Source organism: Barbus barbus (assembly GCF_936440315.1).
Source record: "Barbus barbus genome assembly, chromosome: 40".
Lineage (NCBI taxonomy): Eukaryota > Metazoa > Chordata > Actinopteri > Cypriniformes > Cyprinidae > Barbus > Barbus barbus.
The window spans coordinates 21,493,571-21,511,799 of NC_136718.1; the positions used below are offsets into that span (position 1 = coordinate 21,493,571).

Consider the following 18,229-nt stretch of genomic DNA (forward strand, 5'->3'; position numbering starts at 1 on the left):
TTACAAACTGCCGACAAGATGATAACTTTATGTTTTTGCCAATAACCGATAAATGACCAATAATAAAATTCTATATCATGTCTAAATAATTTGTTTTAAATGTAATTATATAGTATAATAACTAAAAACATAAAAAAACCATTAAAAAAATTATTATTTTTTTAAATTCTACAAGTGAATTCAGACATTATAATGCACAGTATAAAAAAAGATATTCGTTTTGAGATTTAAGATCTCTTTTACTGTAAAATCATACTGAAAAATTACAAATAACTGACAAGATGATAATCTTTGTTAATGATAATAACCGATAAATGGCTGATTTAAAATTCTATTCCGTTTCTAAATAAAATAAATAAATAAATAAATAAAAATGTCTAAATAAATTAAATACTAAAAACCATGATTTTTAAATGCTACATGTGAATTCAGGCATGATAACATTATAAATGCACAGAATTAAAAAGGGATATTCATTTTGAGATTTGCTGAAGATCTATTTTGCTGCAAAATCATTCTGCAAAATTACAAATAGCTGACAAGACGATAATCTTTATGTTATTGATAATAACCGATAAATGGCAGTGTAAACCATGTATAAAAAAAAAAAAAAAAAAATTCTACATTTAAATTTAAAAGTCTAAATTGTGCGCACACACTCACACATATATTGTGCACCCCAAGACTTGTGGTCATTCTGGTTTCCATCAGTGGAAGGACTGAGGCTCTATAGCTTCCGCAGAACTTCTAGGAAGAGCAAATAATGACACTATGAACTGTCCAAGACAAACGCACAAACAAAACCAGAGGGAGGCCACGGGTCACAGGTTATGCTCATCTCTCCTTCCTCCAGGTGCTTCCTGAAAATTGGGTTCAATAATAAGCCCTAGACGTCACCATGCTGTCATCAGGACCAGGATGTTGATCAACTTTCCATATGTGATGTAAACCAACGCCGAAGCTAGCGCAGTCCATCCTATACACACTGATATTCATTACAACATATACAAGCACAACGGTGGACGCCCACTCTTTCAGCCAACTTTTTTTCATTTTCTCCATTCGAATTTCAGGGAAGTATTTAATCATAAGTTTAAACATTACACATTTTTTTTTGTGAGTAAATGAACTACTCATATTAAACCAAGTCATTGATTGCAATTACAAGAAATACGTCAACCAAGGAGGTTTTGAAGAAGTGTCAGCTCAGCTGTTCCACACTGATGGATGCGGTCAGTGTATATTTAGTGCTCTTGGAAGTGGCAGCAACAGGCCGGTGTGCAAACAGGCCGGCAGCGGGAAAAGGAAGTACCCTCCTGCCTCATTGAGCCTAAACGCAAACCACAGACTCTCCTGAGACTCAGAAGCCCTCAGTGTAACATTGACGCAATGCCACAGATGAAGGGAAAGCCTTAAACAATTACTTGGAGCATGCTAATGAGCATTACCTGAGGTTTTAATGCAGGAATTGATCATATCATTTTTTGTCTAAAACTACAGTTTAAAAGTTCAAGGTCAGTAAGATTTTTTTAAAAGAAATTAAGGATGCTCTACATTGATCAAAAATGACAGTAAAGACATTTGTTACAAAAATGTATATTTCAAACAAATGCTCTTCTTTTGAACTTTGAAGAATCCTAAAAAATGTATCACAATTTTCAGAAAAATATTTATCAGCACAACTGCTTTCAACACTGATAATAAGAAAATCAGTATATTAGAATGATTTCTGAAGGAACATGTGACACTGAAGACTGGAGTAATGATGCTGAATATTCAGCTTTGCATCAGAGGAATAAATTACATTTTAAAACCTATTAAAATAGAAAACAGCTATTTTAAATTGTAATAATATTTCACAATATTATTGACTTTTGGGTCAAATAAATGCAGCCTTATTGAGCATAAGAAAATTCTCTAAAAAAAAATTACTTACACCAAATGTTTGAATGGAAGAGTGTTAAAGCAAAGACTATTATAAAACATATAGTTACTACTCCAAATTTCGACTGGATGACCCGTTTCAAAAATCAACGTAATATGTAAGCTGAAAATCAAACAGAGAAAAAAATTGCAAAAACTTTGAAAATGTCTGGGTTTTCTTCAATTTTTGATGTGACAAACATAAACAGACATGTCAATGCACTCTTGAATAACAAGTTAGAAGATTAATAAAGTAAGTTAAGGCGTTTTATTGCCAAATTGGCATAATGGGTAAAAATCTGTGTGTTGCCTAAAATGGTAATTATCTTCACCTGAGAAAACAATATTTTGGATATTTTTCACCATAATCTTACAATTTTTAAACAAGCTTGTGATTATCGACTATTATTATTTGTAAAAATAAATATTTGACTATTTGTAACATTTGAACATTGGTGTCTTTCATCATATTCCTCATTTTAATAAAGCAACAGGACACTCAAGGTGGTGTACTTCTGTGATTATTGTTATTATTCAACTGCAAAGAATGTTGTACACAACAATTGTATGCCACAATGTGCTAATGTACTGCTTTTGAAAAACCTGGCTCACTCCGCTTGAATGGAGCTTTGGGTGCTGTGAATGTTGTGCACACACACACAAACACACACACACACACACACACGCCCTGCTGACTTTGCCGAACCTTCATTAATATTCCAGTAAGCCACCATCATCCACATGCGTTTCCTGTGCTGCACAGGGACAGGACAGAGCAGCGCAGAGGGAAAGACCCCGAGCGTGCTGAGAAAGCGAGTGGGTTTGTCCCGATCAGAACCAGATGCCTGTAAGAGCTCCAGATGTGAGTAAGCAACATCCCAGAAACAGACCCAGACGGAGAGACATGATTCACGAACACGCTCCTTCAGCGGGAGAGGAACCGTTAGATACAGGACAAAGATTCAGGGGGAACAAATAAATAAAATAAAGAAGTCTGGTTAATGCCAGGTTCCCTCTCTGAACTTCCTCCAAAGCGGTTCCTCTTTACTGTACTGTATAGAGTCAAAAACATCAATCAGAGAAGTACAGTCAGTTGAAGCTGGTTCTAATCCGCAGTTCCAAACAAATCCAGTTAAAAGGAACTGTTAATATACTATATTAATTTGATGCAAAAACTGCAGTCACTATGTCGTACTGTCTTGAGACATGACCTAGGACCTTAAAGGCTGGTTAACACTGCTGGTTAAGCTAGTTAAAGAGCATGGTGGGTGGTATCTAAAGCATATTTCGCTAGGGTCTTAAGCATTTAGAGCAGACCTAATGTGTGTGTGTGTGTGTGTGTGTGTGTATATAAGGCTAATTTAGTACATATTATAAATTAAGAGTTAACAAACATTCAATGCCTATGAAAATTGCGATTGGCTGTTTTAACTTTAAGGCAGGGCTAAAGTGTTATGATTTCTCCCATTCATTTCTATATAAGTGGACCGTCACATCCCCTTAAAGTGTATCTTCCAATAGGGAAACTGAATTTGGATTTGTGTTTTTCTCCGAGAATAAGTGATGTATAATTTCAGTAAGAACATTCTTTGCACAAAACATTTGGTATTGACATTTTCAACCATTTACAGAGCAATGTGGCATTCAGTATTGTTAACTAAAACTAAAAAAGTTTATATAAGAAAAAATATAAAATATAAAAAATAAATACAATGAAATATAAATATTTGATGAAAAACCTAAACTTAAAAAAAATAAAAATAAATTTGAATTGTCGCCTTTTGGCAATTAAATAAGTACTAAACTTACTGAAATTACTAAATTACTGAAATTACTAAAACGTACTGAAAAATATGCTCACTTCATACCTTAAGTACACAAGATAAGAGAGTCAGCGTAATTTCCCAGCCTCATGCCTGATGGCAGTAAATCACACCGGCTGCACTACATGACTAATCCACACAGAGCTTTACAGTAACTATTTATATAAATGCTAAATTACAAAGATTTACAAACTCCTAACCAGCCGCTGAGATGCTGCCTGCTGTGAACTTCCTGTGCGGGTCAGCAGAAGGGAAAGATGGGAGTGGGTGGATGACGATAATCCTAATTGAGAGCCATTACATCCACCTGTTGGTCACGCTAGGGGGCTTTTAACTGCTTTACCCGTGTTTTGTGGGATTGGAGGTTGTTTGCTAGTACTTTAAGAAATGCTGCAAATCTTAGAGTTCCTAGCATTATAAAAGGGCTTCATGTTGTTCTTCCTGTGGAGACAGGCTTAGAGAGACTGCATCATCTATCAACAGGGTGATTCATGGGAAACTCTTTACAGTAACCTCCTGCTGTCCATTGAAACAAAATGGCTTTAAAACATTTAATCAAAAACTAGTAAATTTCACAAATAATTTAAAAGAAACAAAGTAACACGTTGAATTAGATGTGAACTTTTTACTTGTAAAATGAACTCTAATAATGTTTTATTTACAAATTCGAAAAATTAAGTGTGCACTTACCGAAATTTGGTGTGAAAAAAAACTCAGAAATGTCACAATTACAGAGAAACTGCAAGTAACACAAACATTTTGAAGTATACTGTAAACATTTTTTCAAAGCTGTACAGTAAACAAAGCAGATTACTGGAGTACAGTTTTACTGCTTCAATAATGGTTTAATTTTGTGTCACTTGCTGCTTCTTTGTAATTGTTTGTGAAATTTACTAGCAATTTGTGATTGAAAATTGTTTCTACACCATTTTTCTTTTGTCTACAAAAGACTGAAATAGAATTTTCTTGTAAAATAACTAACTTAGAAAAAAATGATTTTTATGTAAAAAGTGGTGGGTGTGCAAGATTTAATATTAAAACGAAGAAATCTGAGAGCAATTGAGATCAAATACACACTGTGTACATTCTTTTTAAAGGAACGCTCCACTTTTTTTGGAAATAGGCTCATTTTACAACTCCCCAAGAGTTAAACCATTGAGTTTTACCATTTTTGAATCCATTCAGCCGATCTCCGGGTCTGGATGTAGCACTTTTAGCTTAGCTTAGCATAGATCATTGAATCGGATTAGACCATTAAATGACTAAAGAGTTTTGATAATTTTCCTATTTAAAGCTTGACTCTTCTATAGTTACATTGTGCACTAAGACCGATGGAAAATGAAAAGTAGCGATTTTCCTATTTCCAAAAAAAGTGGAGTGTTCCTTTAAGAACCACTTGTTTCAGGTTTCCCAGCTTTAGCTTGCCTCCAAAACAAAATCTCACCCTATTTTTTCCCTTTCCTGCTCTGTGCAACCATCAACAACAGACTGTGTTGTGACTCAACAAAACAAACCTACATCATTAGCCAAACACGAGCAGAATGGCTCAGAGGAAGCAAACTGAGTCGTACGGCTGTGTTATTAGATTTCCTTTCGCTTGATAAACCGCTCGCACTCTAGGGTCCTCACTCATGGTGGCGTCTCTTCCAGGATGTTGCATAAACGTAGATGTGCAAACCGCTCAGAATGCACTGCCTTTGTGTGGCGGTGTGTGAATGGAGAGGCTATTGAGCTTTTGTAGACAGGAAGGACTGCCAGGCTTCACAAAGAGCCATGCACACAAAAGCCTGTAATGACATCAGCTCAGCCTCATAAGTTAAGTCTGTTTAACATGAGGGTCTTTATAGTGATCTCATTCATCCTCATGCTCTTCTGTTGATGATTTATTTTTAACGGTTTCAAGATCACAACCAATGTTTAGGGACAGTTTGCGCCACAAAATGCGTTTATATTGGGGTGTTTGTTCAATTTCAGGCACTTTTATGTTCTAGGGTTTATAATAATTAAGATATGTCAACTTCATTTGTGCTATATTGTAGCAGAATGGTCTTTTTTGCTTTTTTTTGCCATTTGCAAATCACAAATGTATTTTATGTTACGATTTTATTGTCTTTACCACCTTTAACTCTGAAATCCATTATGAAAGTAAATGAATATATAAAGGATAATCTAAACCAATAATATTATTTCAATATTTATTGCATTAAAATGAATTGTTAGAAATAAACAAATAAATAAAATTGCCATTTCCACCCCAATGAACAATTTTACTCCTAATAAATTTGACATAAAAAATAAACTCCTAATAAAGTTATTTTACTGTACTTTTTACGAAGAAGAGAAAAGTATCAGGTAAGAGAGTTGAAATATGAAACAGAATAAATGTTTTTAATCTGCATCATTTCCAATCAATATTTAATTTTGTCAAATTATGCTAAATTAGTAATTTTCATTATAATCAGTGTTTTTATTGTTAAATAAAATAGTAGTTAAAATAGTCTTTGTGAATTTAAGCCGAAGTAGAATAAAAAAAAAAATTAAAAAAATTACAATTTGGAATGTTGGCATGGCAACTAAATTAGTTAACAGATAACAGAAAAACAAAGTAATCAAAAGGGGGGAAAAAAACTAAAAACCCCACTAAAACTGAAAATTGGAATGAAAACAGAAAAATAAACAAATTCACACTGAAAAAAAAGATTTCGAAATAGTAAGAAATACTGTAAAATCCTAGAAATAATAATCCCAATGCACTGTTTACAACAGAATATTTGAGATGTGGTGGAAAGGACACAGTGGTGGGACCACAGTACACACAGTTGAAACTCCTATTTACACTTCAAATATCTTAATTCTTCAAAATCAAGGATAAGAACGGGAATCTCATGGTCGCCTTCTCAGATCCTGAGCCATAAACTCCCTCGCAATCCTCTGCAGATTGCTCTTCCTCTGAAGTCAACTGCATGTCCTGGGACTGGTTTGTTTCACACAGTCCTATCATCATGTGGAAGGAATCCTCCAACGGCTGTCTTGAGCCTGGCTAGCTTAAGAAATCCTGACTGTCAAAGATCTACAGGCTCATCCCATTTCCTGAAGAGGAAGGAATGCGGTCGGCACTCGAGGAGTTTATCACAGCAGCAAACAAACTAGAGATGCCATATGGTTACTTAGGTGTTCCGAATTATTTTTAGCAAGTTGCTCTGAGTGCTTGCTTACTGGCAGTCCAAAAAAAAAACAAAAAAACAGCCCATTGACAAGTCTGCATTACTCATTTTGTACCAAAACGGTGCTGGTGACTTAAGAACCAAACGTTGACATGACATACTTTTGAGTTAACAGACTCTTACCAATAAGCCAATTATCATCTTTGCCAGTTTGTTTGGGTATTAAAAGCATTTTAACGTCCAAAATAATTTTAAATACAGCATCCTCATGACCTGCTTTTGATGCAATTCAAATAAAATTTACATCAATAAAATTGCATATAACATGTATTAATTTCCTTATATTTTAGACGGGTAAGGAAATGTAATACGAATTTAGTAATGACTAAAATTACAAAAACATTACAAAATCCTAAAAAATTTTTTTATTATATAATATAAATATTTTAAAATTGATTTTTTTTTTATTTTATTAAATAAATGCAGCCTATGCAGCTATATACAGGTACATCTCAAAAAATGTGAATATCGTTAAAAAGTTTTTTCTTGTAACTTATTTCAAAAAGTGAAACTTTCATATATTTTAGATTCATTACATGTAAAGTAAAACATTTCAAAAGTTTTTTGTTTTAATTTTGATTAGAGCTTACAGCACATGAAAGTCAAAAATCAGTATCTAAAAATATTATAATATTTACATTTGAGTTTCAATTAATGACCATCCCTACAGTATAAATTCCGGGTATCTCTTGTTCTTTGAAACCACAATAATGGAGAAGACTGCTGACTTGGCAATGATCCAGAAGACGAACATTGGCGCCCTCCACAAAGAGGGTAAGTCACAGAGGGTCATTACTGAAAGGGGTGGCTGTTCACAGAGTGCTGTATCAAAGCATATTAAATGCAAAGTTGACTGGAAGGAAGAATTTGGGTAGGAAAATGTGCACAAGCAACAGGGATGACCGCAAGCTTGAGAATATTGTCAAGCAAAGCTGATTCAAACACTTGGGAGAGCTTCACAAGGAGTGGACTGAAGCTGGAGTCAGTGCATCAAGAGTCACCACGCTCAGACGTCTTCAGGAAAAGGGCTACCAAGCCACTTCTGAACCAGAGACAACATCAGAAGCGTCTTACCTGGGCTGTGGAGAAAAAGGACTGTTGCTCAGTGGTCCAAAGTCCTCTTTTCAGATGAAAGTAAATTTTGTATTTCATTTGGAAAGCAAGGTCCCAGAGTCTGGAGGAAGAGTGGAGAGGCACAGAATCCATGTTGCTTGAAGTCCAGTGTGAAGTTTCCACAGTCAGTGATGATTTGGGCTGCCATGTCATCTGCTGGTGTTGGTCCACTTTGTTTTCTGAAGTCCACAGTCAACGCAGCCATCTACCAGGAAATTTTAGAGCACTTCATGCTTTCTTCTGCTGACAAGCTTTATGGAGATGCTGATTTCATTTTCCAGCAGGACTTGGCACCTGCCCACACTCCCAAAGGTACCAAAAGCTGGTTCAATGACCCTGGTGTTACTGTGCTCGCCTGACCTGAACCCCATAGAGAATCTGAAGATGAGAGACACCAGAACCAACAATGCAGATGACCTGAAGGCCGCTATCAAAGCAACCTGGGCTTCTATTACACCTGAGCAGTGCCACAGGCTGATTGCCTTCATGCCACGCCGTATTAATGCAATAATTCATACAAAAGGAGGCCAAAACAAGTATTGAGTGCATAGAAATTAACATACTTTTCAGAAGCCTGACATTTGTTTAAAATATCCTTTTTTTATTGATCTTATGTAATATTCCTATTTTCTGAGACACTGAATTTTGAGTTTTCATTATCTGTAACCAGTAATCATCAAAATTTCAAGAAATAAAGGCTTGAAATATTTCACTTTATGTGTAATGAATCTATATAATATATGGGTTTCACTTTCTGAAATGAGTGACAAAAAATATTGACCTTTTTCATGATATTCAGTTTTTTTTTTAGATGTACCTTTATATGCACATTACTGATTAATTAAGGTGAGTCATCTAACAATGTTTTCACGATTTTCATTGGATCCGGAGCAGTTGGGTCAAGCAGCGATGATCAAACAGCTGTCCGCACACCTCGACGTCCCGGGACCATGTTCGGGGGGGAATGTGGGCTAATCCATGATTAGCAGAAACGTTCAAACTGCTGACCTAATCCCTGTTGTTTTCACATTGAGCCCGTCGTCCCACAAGGTAAAGACAAGACAGTGCCACTCGTAGATGAGAAGAACATCTCCATCGGTCTAAATGACACACTCACAGCATCTTATTTAATCGTGTAAAACTAGAACGATTAAATTAATGGGCCAGCTTTGAGGGCGAGCCAGAAACTAGACGTGCGGGGCGTCTAATATACACGGAGCTAAAGAGGCAATGCACATTGATTCAAGATCGAAACTGCGGTCACTGTGTGTGCTTATTATTTTAATTAGCCCAAATACTCTTATCTATATTAGATTCATGATATAAGGTCTTGTAGGCGACCTGTAATCGGTCAGGAAAGCTGTTATGACCACACTGCTTGACGGCCGCGGTCGTGCAAAGGGTCACAGCCCAATTACTGGAGGGGCGTCTGAGCCCATCTGGGTCTGTGGAGGTAAGGAAGATGTCGGGCCCTGCTGGCACACATTCAGAACAGAAGGAGGTCAATATGAAGTAGAGCAGAAGAAATAAGAGCGTGTTGCAGTAATCCCTTCCAGCTCAAAGCAACAGCAACTCTTCAGGAACAAGTTCAAAAACAACCAAACCGTGCCGAACAACCGCCTCTCTGAGGACATGCAACAGTTTGACTTTATGTGCAATATGCATCAAAAGATTGGTTAATGGCAGAGTTATTTTAGTATTATTTAGGTATAAGTATAGTTTTTATTAATATTTTAATTAGTTTTTATTTTAGTTAGAGTTTTAATATTTTTTTTATTGTGTGTTTTTCATTTTATAGGCTATAGTTTATTATTTTTTATTTCAGGTTTAGTTACTTTAATGGCAACTCTAACTGAAATAAAATCAGTTTAAGTTACTAATTTATGTACACACACACACACACACACACGTTAATTGTGGATTTAATTTTAGTTAACTATAATAACCCTGGTTGATGGTCTAGCATACTTTCAGAGCAGCTTGTACAAAAAGTTTATAAGGTTTATAAATAAAGCAATCCATTCCCTATCTTTGGTCAGCTTTCTTTGGCAGATATATTCTCCTGACACTAATTACAGTCTGTGTTTAGTCTAAGGATATGCAACAGTTATCTAAGACACCAATAGACAACACATTTAATCTGCTCAAAATAACTCTAAAGCAGAGTTAAAATGATCTGTGATCACAAATTAACAAGGTCATTTGCTAAAATTGGATCTAAAGTCAACAATTCAACATGCAGCAGCTCGTCATGGGCACGGACAATGAATACAAATGACAAATAAAATAAAATGTTAAAAAGCAAACACTTTCAACATTGATAAGAAATCCTGCACCAAATCAACATATTAGAATGATTTCTGAAGGATCATGTGACACTGAAGACTGGAGTAATGATGCTGAAAATTCAGCTTTGTTTCACAATAAAAAAAACATTTTAAAATATATTCTTATATGCCTTTTTATATAATTTAAGCATTTATTAATGTAAAAAATAGTACAAGTCAGCAATAAACAAACATTTTAACTTTTGTGATAGTCTTTGAAGAATCAACATTAAATATGTACAACAACTGGTGTAATGAATTTGTGTTTGTGTAAAATACGTTTTTGGTCTTTGTAATTTCACATCAAACAAAACTCAGCTGACCTAGTGGCTTAATTAAATCTGTACACAAGTCCAAAAGTCCTCCTGTGGTGTGACTACAGTCCTCACATGATCATGAGAAGCCATACAACAACCAGCTGTTGGTCTCCAATCATGTTGACCCAATTGATCCGTCTCAGTGAAAGGAGCCAGTGTGACATAGAGGCATCATGAACAATGAGAACATTCTGCAACGAGCTGGAGACGACACATGTGAATCATAAACTGAACTTATGCCGCAGGTCACAGCAACAGGACGAGGATGTGCCCCCTTCCCACAATATGCCCCATACATATAAACAGCAGCTCCATTCAAGACTCAGGCAATAACACTCAAAGTCACAAGGACTGAGGTTTCCAGGAACTTTAAAAGGATTTTTTGAAAGATTTTTGTAGGATTTTTGGGTATATATACACATATACATAAACACACACATACATATAGACATACATACACTGAACAAAATTATAGACGCAACACTTTTGTTTTTGCCCCCATTTTTCATGAGCTGAACTCAAAGATCTAAGACTTTTTCTATGTACACAAAAGGCCTATTTCTCTCAAATATTGTTCCCAAATCTGTCTAAATCTGTGTTAGGGAGCACTTCTCCTTTGCCAAAATAATCCATCCACCTCACAGGTGTGGCATATCAAGATGCTGATTAGACAGCATGATTATTGCACAGGTGTGCCTTAGGCTGGCCACAATAAAAGGCCACTCTAACATGTGCAGTTTTATCATACAGCACAATGCCACAGATGTTGCAAGTTTTAAGGGAGCGTGCAATTGGCATGCTGACTACAAGAATGTCCACCATAGCTGTTTGCTCGTGAATTGAATGTTCATTTCTCTACCATAAGCCGTCTCCAAAGGCGTTTCAGAGAATTTGGCAGTACATCCAACCGGCCTCACAACCGCAGACCACGTGTAACCACACCAGCCTAGGACCTCCACATCCAGCATCTTCACCTCCAAGATTGTCTGAGACCAGCCACCTAGACCGCTGCTGCAACAATCGGTTTGCATAACCAAAGAATTTCTGCACAAACTGTCAGAAACCGTCTCGGGGAAGCTCATCTGCATGCTCGTCGTCCTCATCGGGGTCTCGACCCGACTACAGTTCGTCGTCGTAACCGACTTGAGTGGGCAAATGCTCACATTCGATGGCATCTGGCACTTTGGAGAGGTGTTCTCTTCACGGATGAATCCCGGTTTTCACTGTACAGGGCAGATGGCAGACAGCGTGTATGGCGTAGTGTGGGTGATGTTGCGGATCGAGTGGCCCATGGTGGCGGTGGGGTTATGGTATGGGCAGATGTATGTTATGGACCGCGAACACAGGTACATTTTATTGATGGCATTGTTGTGCCATTCATCCACGACCATCACCTCATGTTGCAGCATGATAATGCATGGCCCCATGTTGCAAGGATCTGTACACAATTCCTGGAAGCTGAAAACATCCCAGTTCTTGCATGGCCAGCATACTCACCAGACATGTCACCCATTGAGCATGTTTGGGATGCTCTGGATCGGCGTATACGACAGCGTGTTCCAGTTCCTGCCAATATCCAGCAACTTCGCACAGCCATTCGCACAAAATATTTTTTAGTTAAAATAGTAAAAGTTTTTATTGTAAATATTGGAACAACAAGCATGCACAATAAAATATCCAATACACAATTGGCCGAAATATATCCAATATATTGTGCATCCCTAGTACTTGATATAAAACCACTTGTATAACAATTGAACTAAAATCAAACACATATAAGCCTCTTTCAAATAGCCTAAACAATCTTCAGAGTGTCCACTGAATGTTTTATGCCAATATCTTTTATAAGAATGATAATAAAAGCTCTTATATGATGATAAGTCTCTTACTTGCTAAATGCAGTCTTGTAGAGACGGTTTCAGTGGTCAACGACAAATATAGCCGCAGTGACCTCTCATAAACATTTTAAGCAAGCAAAAGCCTCTAGTGCACTCAACGAAACAATAAAGTAACTTAAAAAGCATCACAGGATGGACCTTAAAAAAAAAAAAAAAAAACAGCAGCAGTCCGTTCTCCAGTGAGTCATTACGTAAGACACTTTATTGATTTAACCATTAAGCTTAGCACCCAAACAACACTGGCTCGAATGTGCTTTGTGTTTCCGCAGACAGTAAAAGGCCTCAAATGAAACTGGAGATTGGAAGTGAAAGTTCTGGAGATGTAATGAAATTAGTAATTCTGTCCAGGCACTGGAATTCATCCGTTCGCTCTCAGCGGGGGTTGGAAAGGAAGGTGACACAGCAGACTTGAGTCAGGAATGATGAATAATATTTAGTCAGGTGGCTACATTCTGCTCCGTATTTGTTAGACATATAACCGAAACCTGGAAACTGCACATAAATGACACAGATAACTTCCATTATGAACTACATTTTTGATTGAGCACAAAGAAAATAGACTTTTTTAATGCAAAACCTTCTGGCGCTTTTGTGGCCTTGACCTTTCAAACGACCATTCACAGAGTGACTGGACGGGTTTGAGTCCAAAGCGCAAGGTCTTTGAGGGTTTCCAGACATTGGCAGGAATAGAATTGCTCCAGATGACAGGGATGGATAATTGTACAGGGTGTGGATGCATGAATGCCATGTGAAGAGTCAGTGTGTGAAGCTATTCATGCAGAGGTAATGCGCAGCATGCAGCAACAAGTGAAGGAAGTAGATTGTATTAAATGATTTAGACGAGGAAAAACCCAGAAACATCCTGGGATTTTACATAACAGCTTTAAGCTCCATACAAAGGCCCTTAATACAGTACTTGTGTCCAGGATGCCAATCAATGCTTTTTGGGGCCAGTAAAATTTTTTAAGTTAATAATATTTTATATAATAATTTATTCAGCAAGGATGTATTGAATCGATCAAATGTTACAGAAAAGATTTCTATTTTTAAAAAATTAAGTTTTTGTGTTTTTTACTTTCTATTCAAAGAATCCTAAAAATTGTATCAAGGTTACAAAAATATTAAGCAGCACAACTGTTTTCATTGATAATAATCAGAAATGTTTCTTGAGTATCAAATCAGCATATTAGAATGATTTCTGATGGATCTTGCTACACTGAAGACTGGAGTAATGATGCTAAAAATTCATAAAAATACATTTACATTGATTTATTTTTATGAATTTAATTTACAAAATAAATTACATTTGAAATCTTATTACAATAGAAAACTGTGACTGTTTAAATTTTAATAATATATCACAATATTTTTGTTTTTACTGCATTTTTTTAATCAAATAAATGTAGTCTCAGTGAGCATAAGAGAGGTTCAAAAATATAAAAAAAAATTATCGACCACAAACTTTTGAACAGCAGTGTATTGTTTTTGTTTGAAAATGTTGGGTTTTAAAATGTTTAGGTAATGAATGACAAAATTTGATTACAAGCTTGTTTATTACATTTATTATACATTCAAATATTAATATACACATATATATATATATTATATATTATTATAAATATAACAAATTGCGCCCAGAAAATTCTTGAAAATGATTGAATTATTGAATTTTTTTTTACAAAATATTATATTTTAAATTATAATTCTAAAATAGTCAACTGCCCTGAAAAATCACAATATTCACTCACTGGTTGTGTCCTAATTGCTCCTTTGGAGCAATTGCTCACCCAAAGTATTAATGTATGTTTGTGCTCAGATACGAATGACATCTCAATCTCAAACACTGTTAAATCTTCTCAAGAAGCCACAATCTAGTTTCTTCATAAACATTAGAAAGTTCCTGAAAATCCCTGAAGAGATTGCAGAGCCCTGACTCACACCGCCAGATGGCATCCATTAAGGTGCTGCTTCCCAGGCTGGAAGTCTTTGATTTGGAGCAGGGATTATATATGCCGCCCACTCAAACACACACACTCTCACTCCGACGCATTTACTCACACACACGCACACGTGGGGAGTAACTGGAGCTGGTGCTGAGGAGGGGATGTGGGTGTAAAGGAATGCTGGTTTATTTGTCTAACCTCTGGATCTCGGTGCTTACCACAGTCACAGCTAGAGTCAGTGCGTGGGACATTCGGAATTCTTTAGATCCCATGTTCCACCATAATGCTGGAACAGCGTACCTCCTTCCTCTCGGAATATATTGTCAAAAGAGCCATCGGATAGGAAGGAATTTTCTCAGCTATTTACATTCACACTGTAGCAAGCCGCTCTGCTTTAAATTGTAGCATTTTACCCAGTGTTCTTCATGACAACCAACATGACCTGAGACGTTTCGGCAAAGAAAATGTACTAATTTAAAATTGACTATCTATTCAATTCATCTCGATTTATACACATCACACTATCTGCTTTGTCGAAAAATATTATAAAAAATATTTTCTTTTATTTTTCTTAATTTCATAAAATATTAGATTTGTTTATCTATATATATATTTATATATCTTGTATATTTTTTATTTTATTTTTCTTATTTTTTTTTTCTATTTTTATTTTCATTACAGTTTTTATTCAGCAAGGATGCACTAAATTGTAACCAATAGCTTATATTTTAAATAAATGCTGTTCTTTTGAACCTTATATTCATTACAAAATCTTGAGATAAAAGTTTCCACAAAAATATTAAGTTATTTTAAGTTATGTATTAATATTGTTTCCACAAACAATACTAATATAGTTTTTAACATTGATAATAATAAAACATATTTCTTGAGTATCAAATCATAATATTTAAAGGATCATGACACTGAAGACTGGAGTAATGATGCTGAAAATTCAGCTTTGCACCACAGGAATAAATTACATTTTAAAATATATTAAAACAGAAAACAGTTTTTTTAAATTGAAAAAAAAAAACTACTTTCCTTAGATGCTACTGGCATAGAAATTTTCATTTCATCTTTAGAGCCAAGACAAAGAGGCATTATTTTGAGCATTAACTCAAAGAAACAAAAGGAAACAACTATGAAAAAATGCTTATGCATGATTCAAACTTTTTTTTTCTTCTTCCACCTTATTTCCCGCTCACACTTTTCTCATCCTAATTTTACAAACTGCAAGTTACACACATGCATGCTGACTGACGCTGATCTCTGGCGGGTGCTGTGTTCTAAAGACACGGGACCCGAAGTAATAGATTGGGACCCGACCCGGACCCGGCTGTCCATTGAAAATATAGACGCGTACCCGTACGGGTCCCGGGTCCTTTGTGAAGACCTCTACTCTGAGCCCTAGAGAGGAACATCAGGACATTAGTGCATGGGATATGAGCCATGCTGAGTGAATCATGGAAAATCAATGGCTGCTGGGCATTGGATAGCTGGCCAAACATCTCTCTCACACTCAGCTGACATGGTGGAAACTACAATCAACATCACATCAATAGAAGGTCCTTCGATGAACAGATTTGGTGTTATACAAGCGTAAATCCTGACCATTAAGTCGGTCATTAAGCCAGTAAAGTGTTCAGCACCACTAGAGTAATGCAGCGTCTGATCTGCAGTTCTCACAGGTAATTAGGGTACAATCCATGACTCAAGCAACACATTGCAGACTAACTACTCGTTTAGTAAAGGTTTAATCCCAAATTACTTAAGAGATCCCACTTTAAAAATTTAAAATCTGTCATAATCTACTCACCCTCATGTTGATCAAGTATTATGTAAACAAGATTTGCACACAATAGCAATTAATTAAGTGAACAATCACTTAATTTCACTCACACAAGCATACTTAACAAGTGTACGAGTCAAATGGTCTATTTTGTTGGTGCTTTTTCCATTTTGCAGCTTCAACACTGTGGCACCATTCACTTTCATAGCATGGAAAATTTGTGTTTACAGGGGACAAAAAAACACATCATTCCTCTTTTAAGCACCCAAAATTTTGATAAAGAGCACAATGGTGATCATCAATGGAGAATCACTCCAGACTTTCAGATTTGAGCCTTACAAACAGCTTTTTAAAACGCACTGGTAAATAATATCAAATCAGCAACAATTTGTTCAAATTACATACATTTTTCAGCTTCACTAGGATTGGCACATAATGAATTCATAGTGTTTATTCTATAGCATTGACTCACTGAATCATTCAGGAAAATTAAATGGAGTAAACAAAAGAATAGCAGATAACTGAAGACTTGCGACTGGAAATATATGAAAGCTATGTAATATTTCATTCGCAACAAGACATTATTTAATTTCAGCGCCTATTGTCACCCAACTAACTCAATGTAAACCTCTCATCACAAACGTATCGTGGAAAACAGATATTTCGTCTTACCGAAAGCGGGGTGAATCTTTGATACAGTCTTCAAAATCCACCGTCATCCTGGACGATTTATTTCCAACAATTAAAACTGAAATTTCATCGCCGTCAGTAAAGAAGAGAGTAAATGTAAGAGATCCCGCGTACTGCAGCCTCTTCACTCCACGGGCAGAGAGCGAGTGAATCCACGGAGCTCCAGACTCGCTCCTAACGCTACAGTAAGGGACTGTCAGCAGCTTCTCTACTCGGACTAAAACGAGGAAAAGCGTGAACGGCTACCGTCAGGCTTTAGACCGTGAGTGTTATCTTTTTTATGCTTAGTAATTTTTCAAAATCAAATCACATCAAATGAAATAAACAAACAGATAAAACATACAAACAAATGAAATAAACTAAAACAAAATAAAAGAAAATTATCAAATAAAAGAAAAAATGAGATATAAAAAATAATAAAATAATGAAATGAAAGCTAAATAAAATGAGATAATGATTAGAAAAAAAAAATAAAAAATTAGATATAAAATAAAAAGTCTTTTTTTTTTTTTTTTTAGTTCAAGAAATTTTTGAGTTATCCCATATAAATAGTGTAACATTTCAACATTCATTATTAAATTGAGAATACATCTTTTATCACTTTTTTTGCAGTTTGCATATATTTAGAATGTGTGTTTTTAATAAAAATCTGATCAAAGCCTAATGAAAACTCAAACAAGATGTCAAATATCAACACTGCTTCTGGAAGCAGGATGAGCTGGCTATCCAGGTAAGTTTCAGTTTAGTTTGCACCAATCCTGGGTTTTAGGTACCATGAAAGTGGCTTGGCTTTTAGCTGCGTTCATTGCCATAGTAACTTACACTCCACAGCTAACCTGCTCCGGTGCATATGTTCTCAAAGTTAGAGATCTCAAACTGAAATTGGACCAATCAGATGTGAGCAAAGTGATGTCTGACACAAAAAAGTCACTCCCCCAGTTTCTCTTGTTCCAATTTAAAGGTCACTAGTACAAAAAAAAAATTGTCTGATTTATATAATTATATGATTTATATTATTATTAATCCAAAGTAATTTGAGTTTAACAGTTATTATAAATAATTTATTTTAAATGAATGTTAATATATACAGTTCGACTATAATATAAATAAGCAGTAGAATCAATAGATAAAGTTTTAAAAATGACTATGTGACCTTACATATTCAAGTCTCTATCGCTGTAT

The 18,229-nt window shown here is 35.6% G+C and overlaps 1 protein-coding gene across 1 annotated transcript in view; it reads right to left on the bottom strand.

The window, feature by feature from the left end:
* Nucleotides 1–17,142, bottom strand: part of LOC306859484 (arf-GAP with coiled-coil, ANK repeat and PH domain-containing protein 3-like) — a gene marked incomplete at its 3' end in the record, with an annotated part of 72,873 nt that extends 55,731 nt beyond the window's left edge. Inside the window, exon 1 of the mRNA XM_079400524.1 lies at nt 17,030–17,142. Coding sequence (XP_079256650.1) covers nt 17,030–17,076 — 47 coding nt within the window. The 5' untranslated portion in view covers nt 17,077–17,142. The remainder of the gene's footprint in view (nt 1–17,029) is intronic.
* Between the last annotated feature and the right edge of the window lie 1,087 nt (nt 17,143–18,229).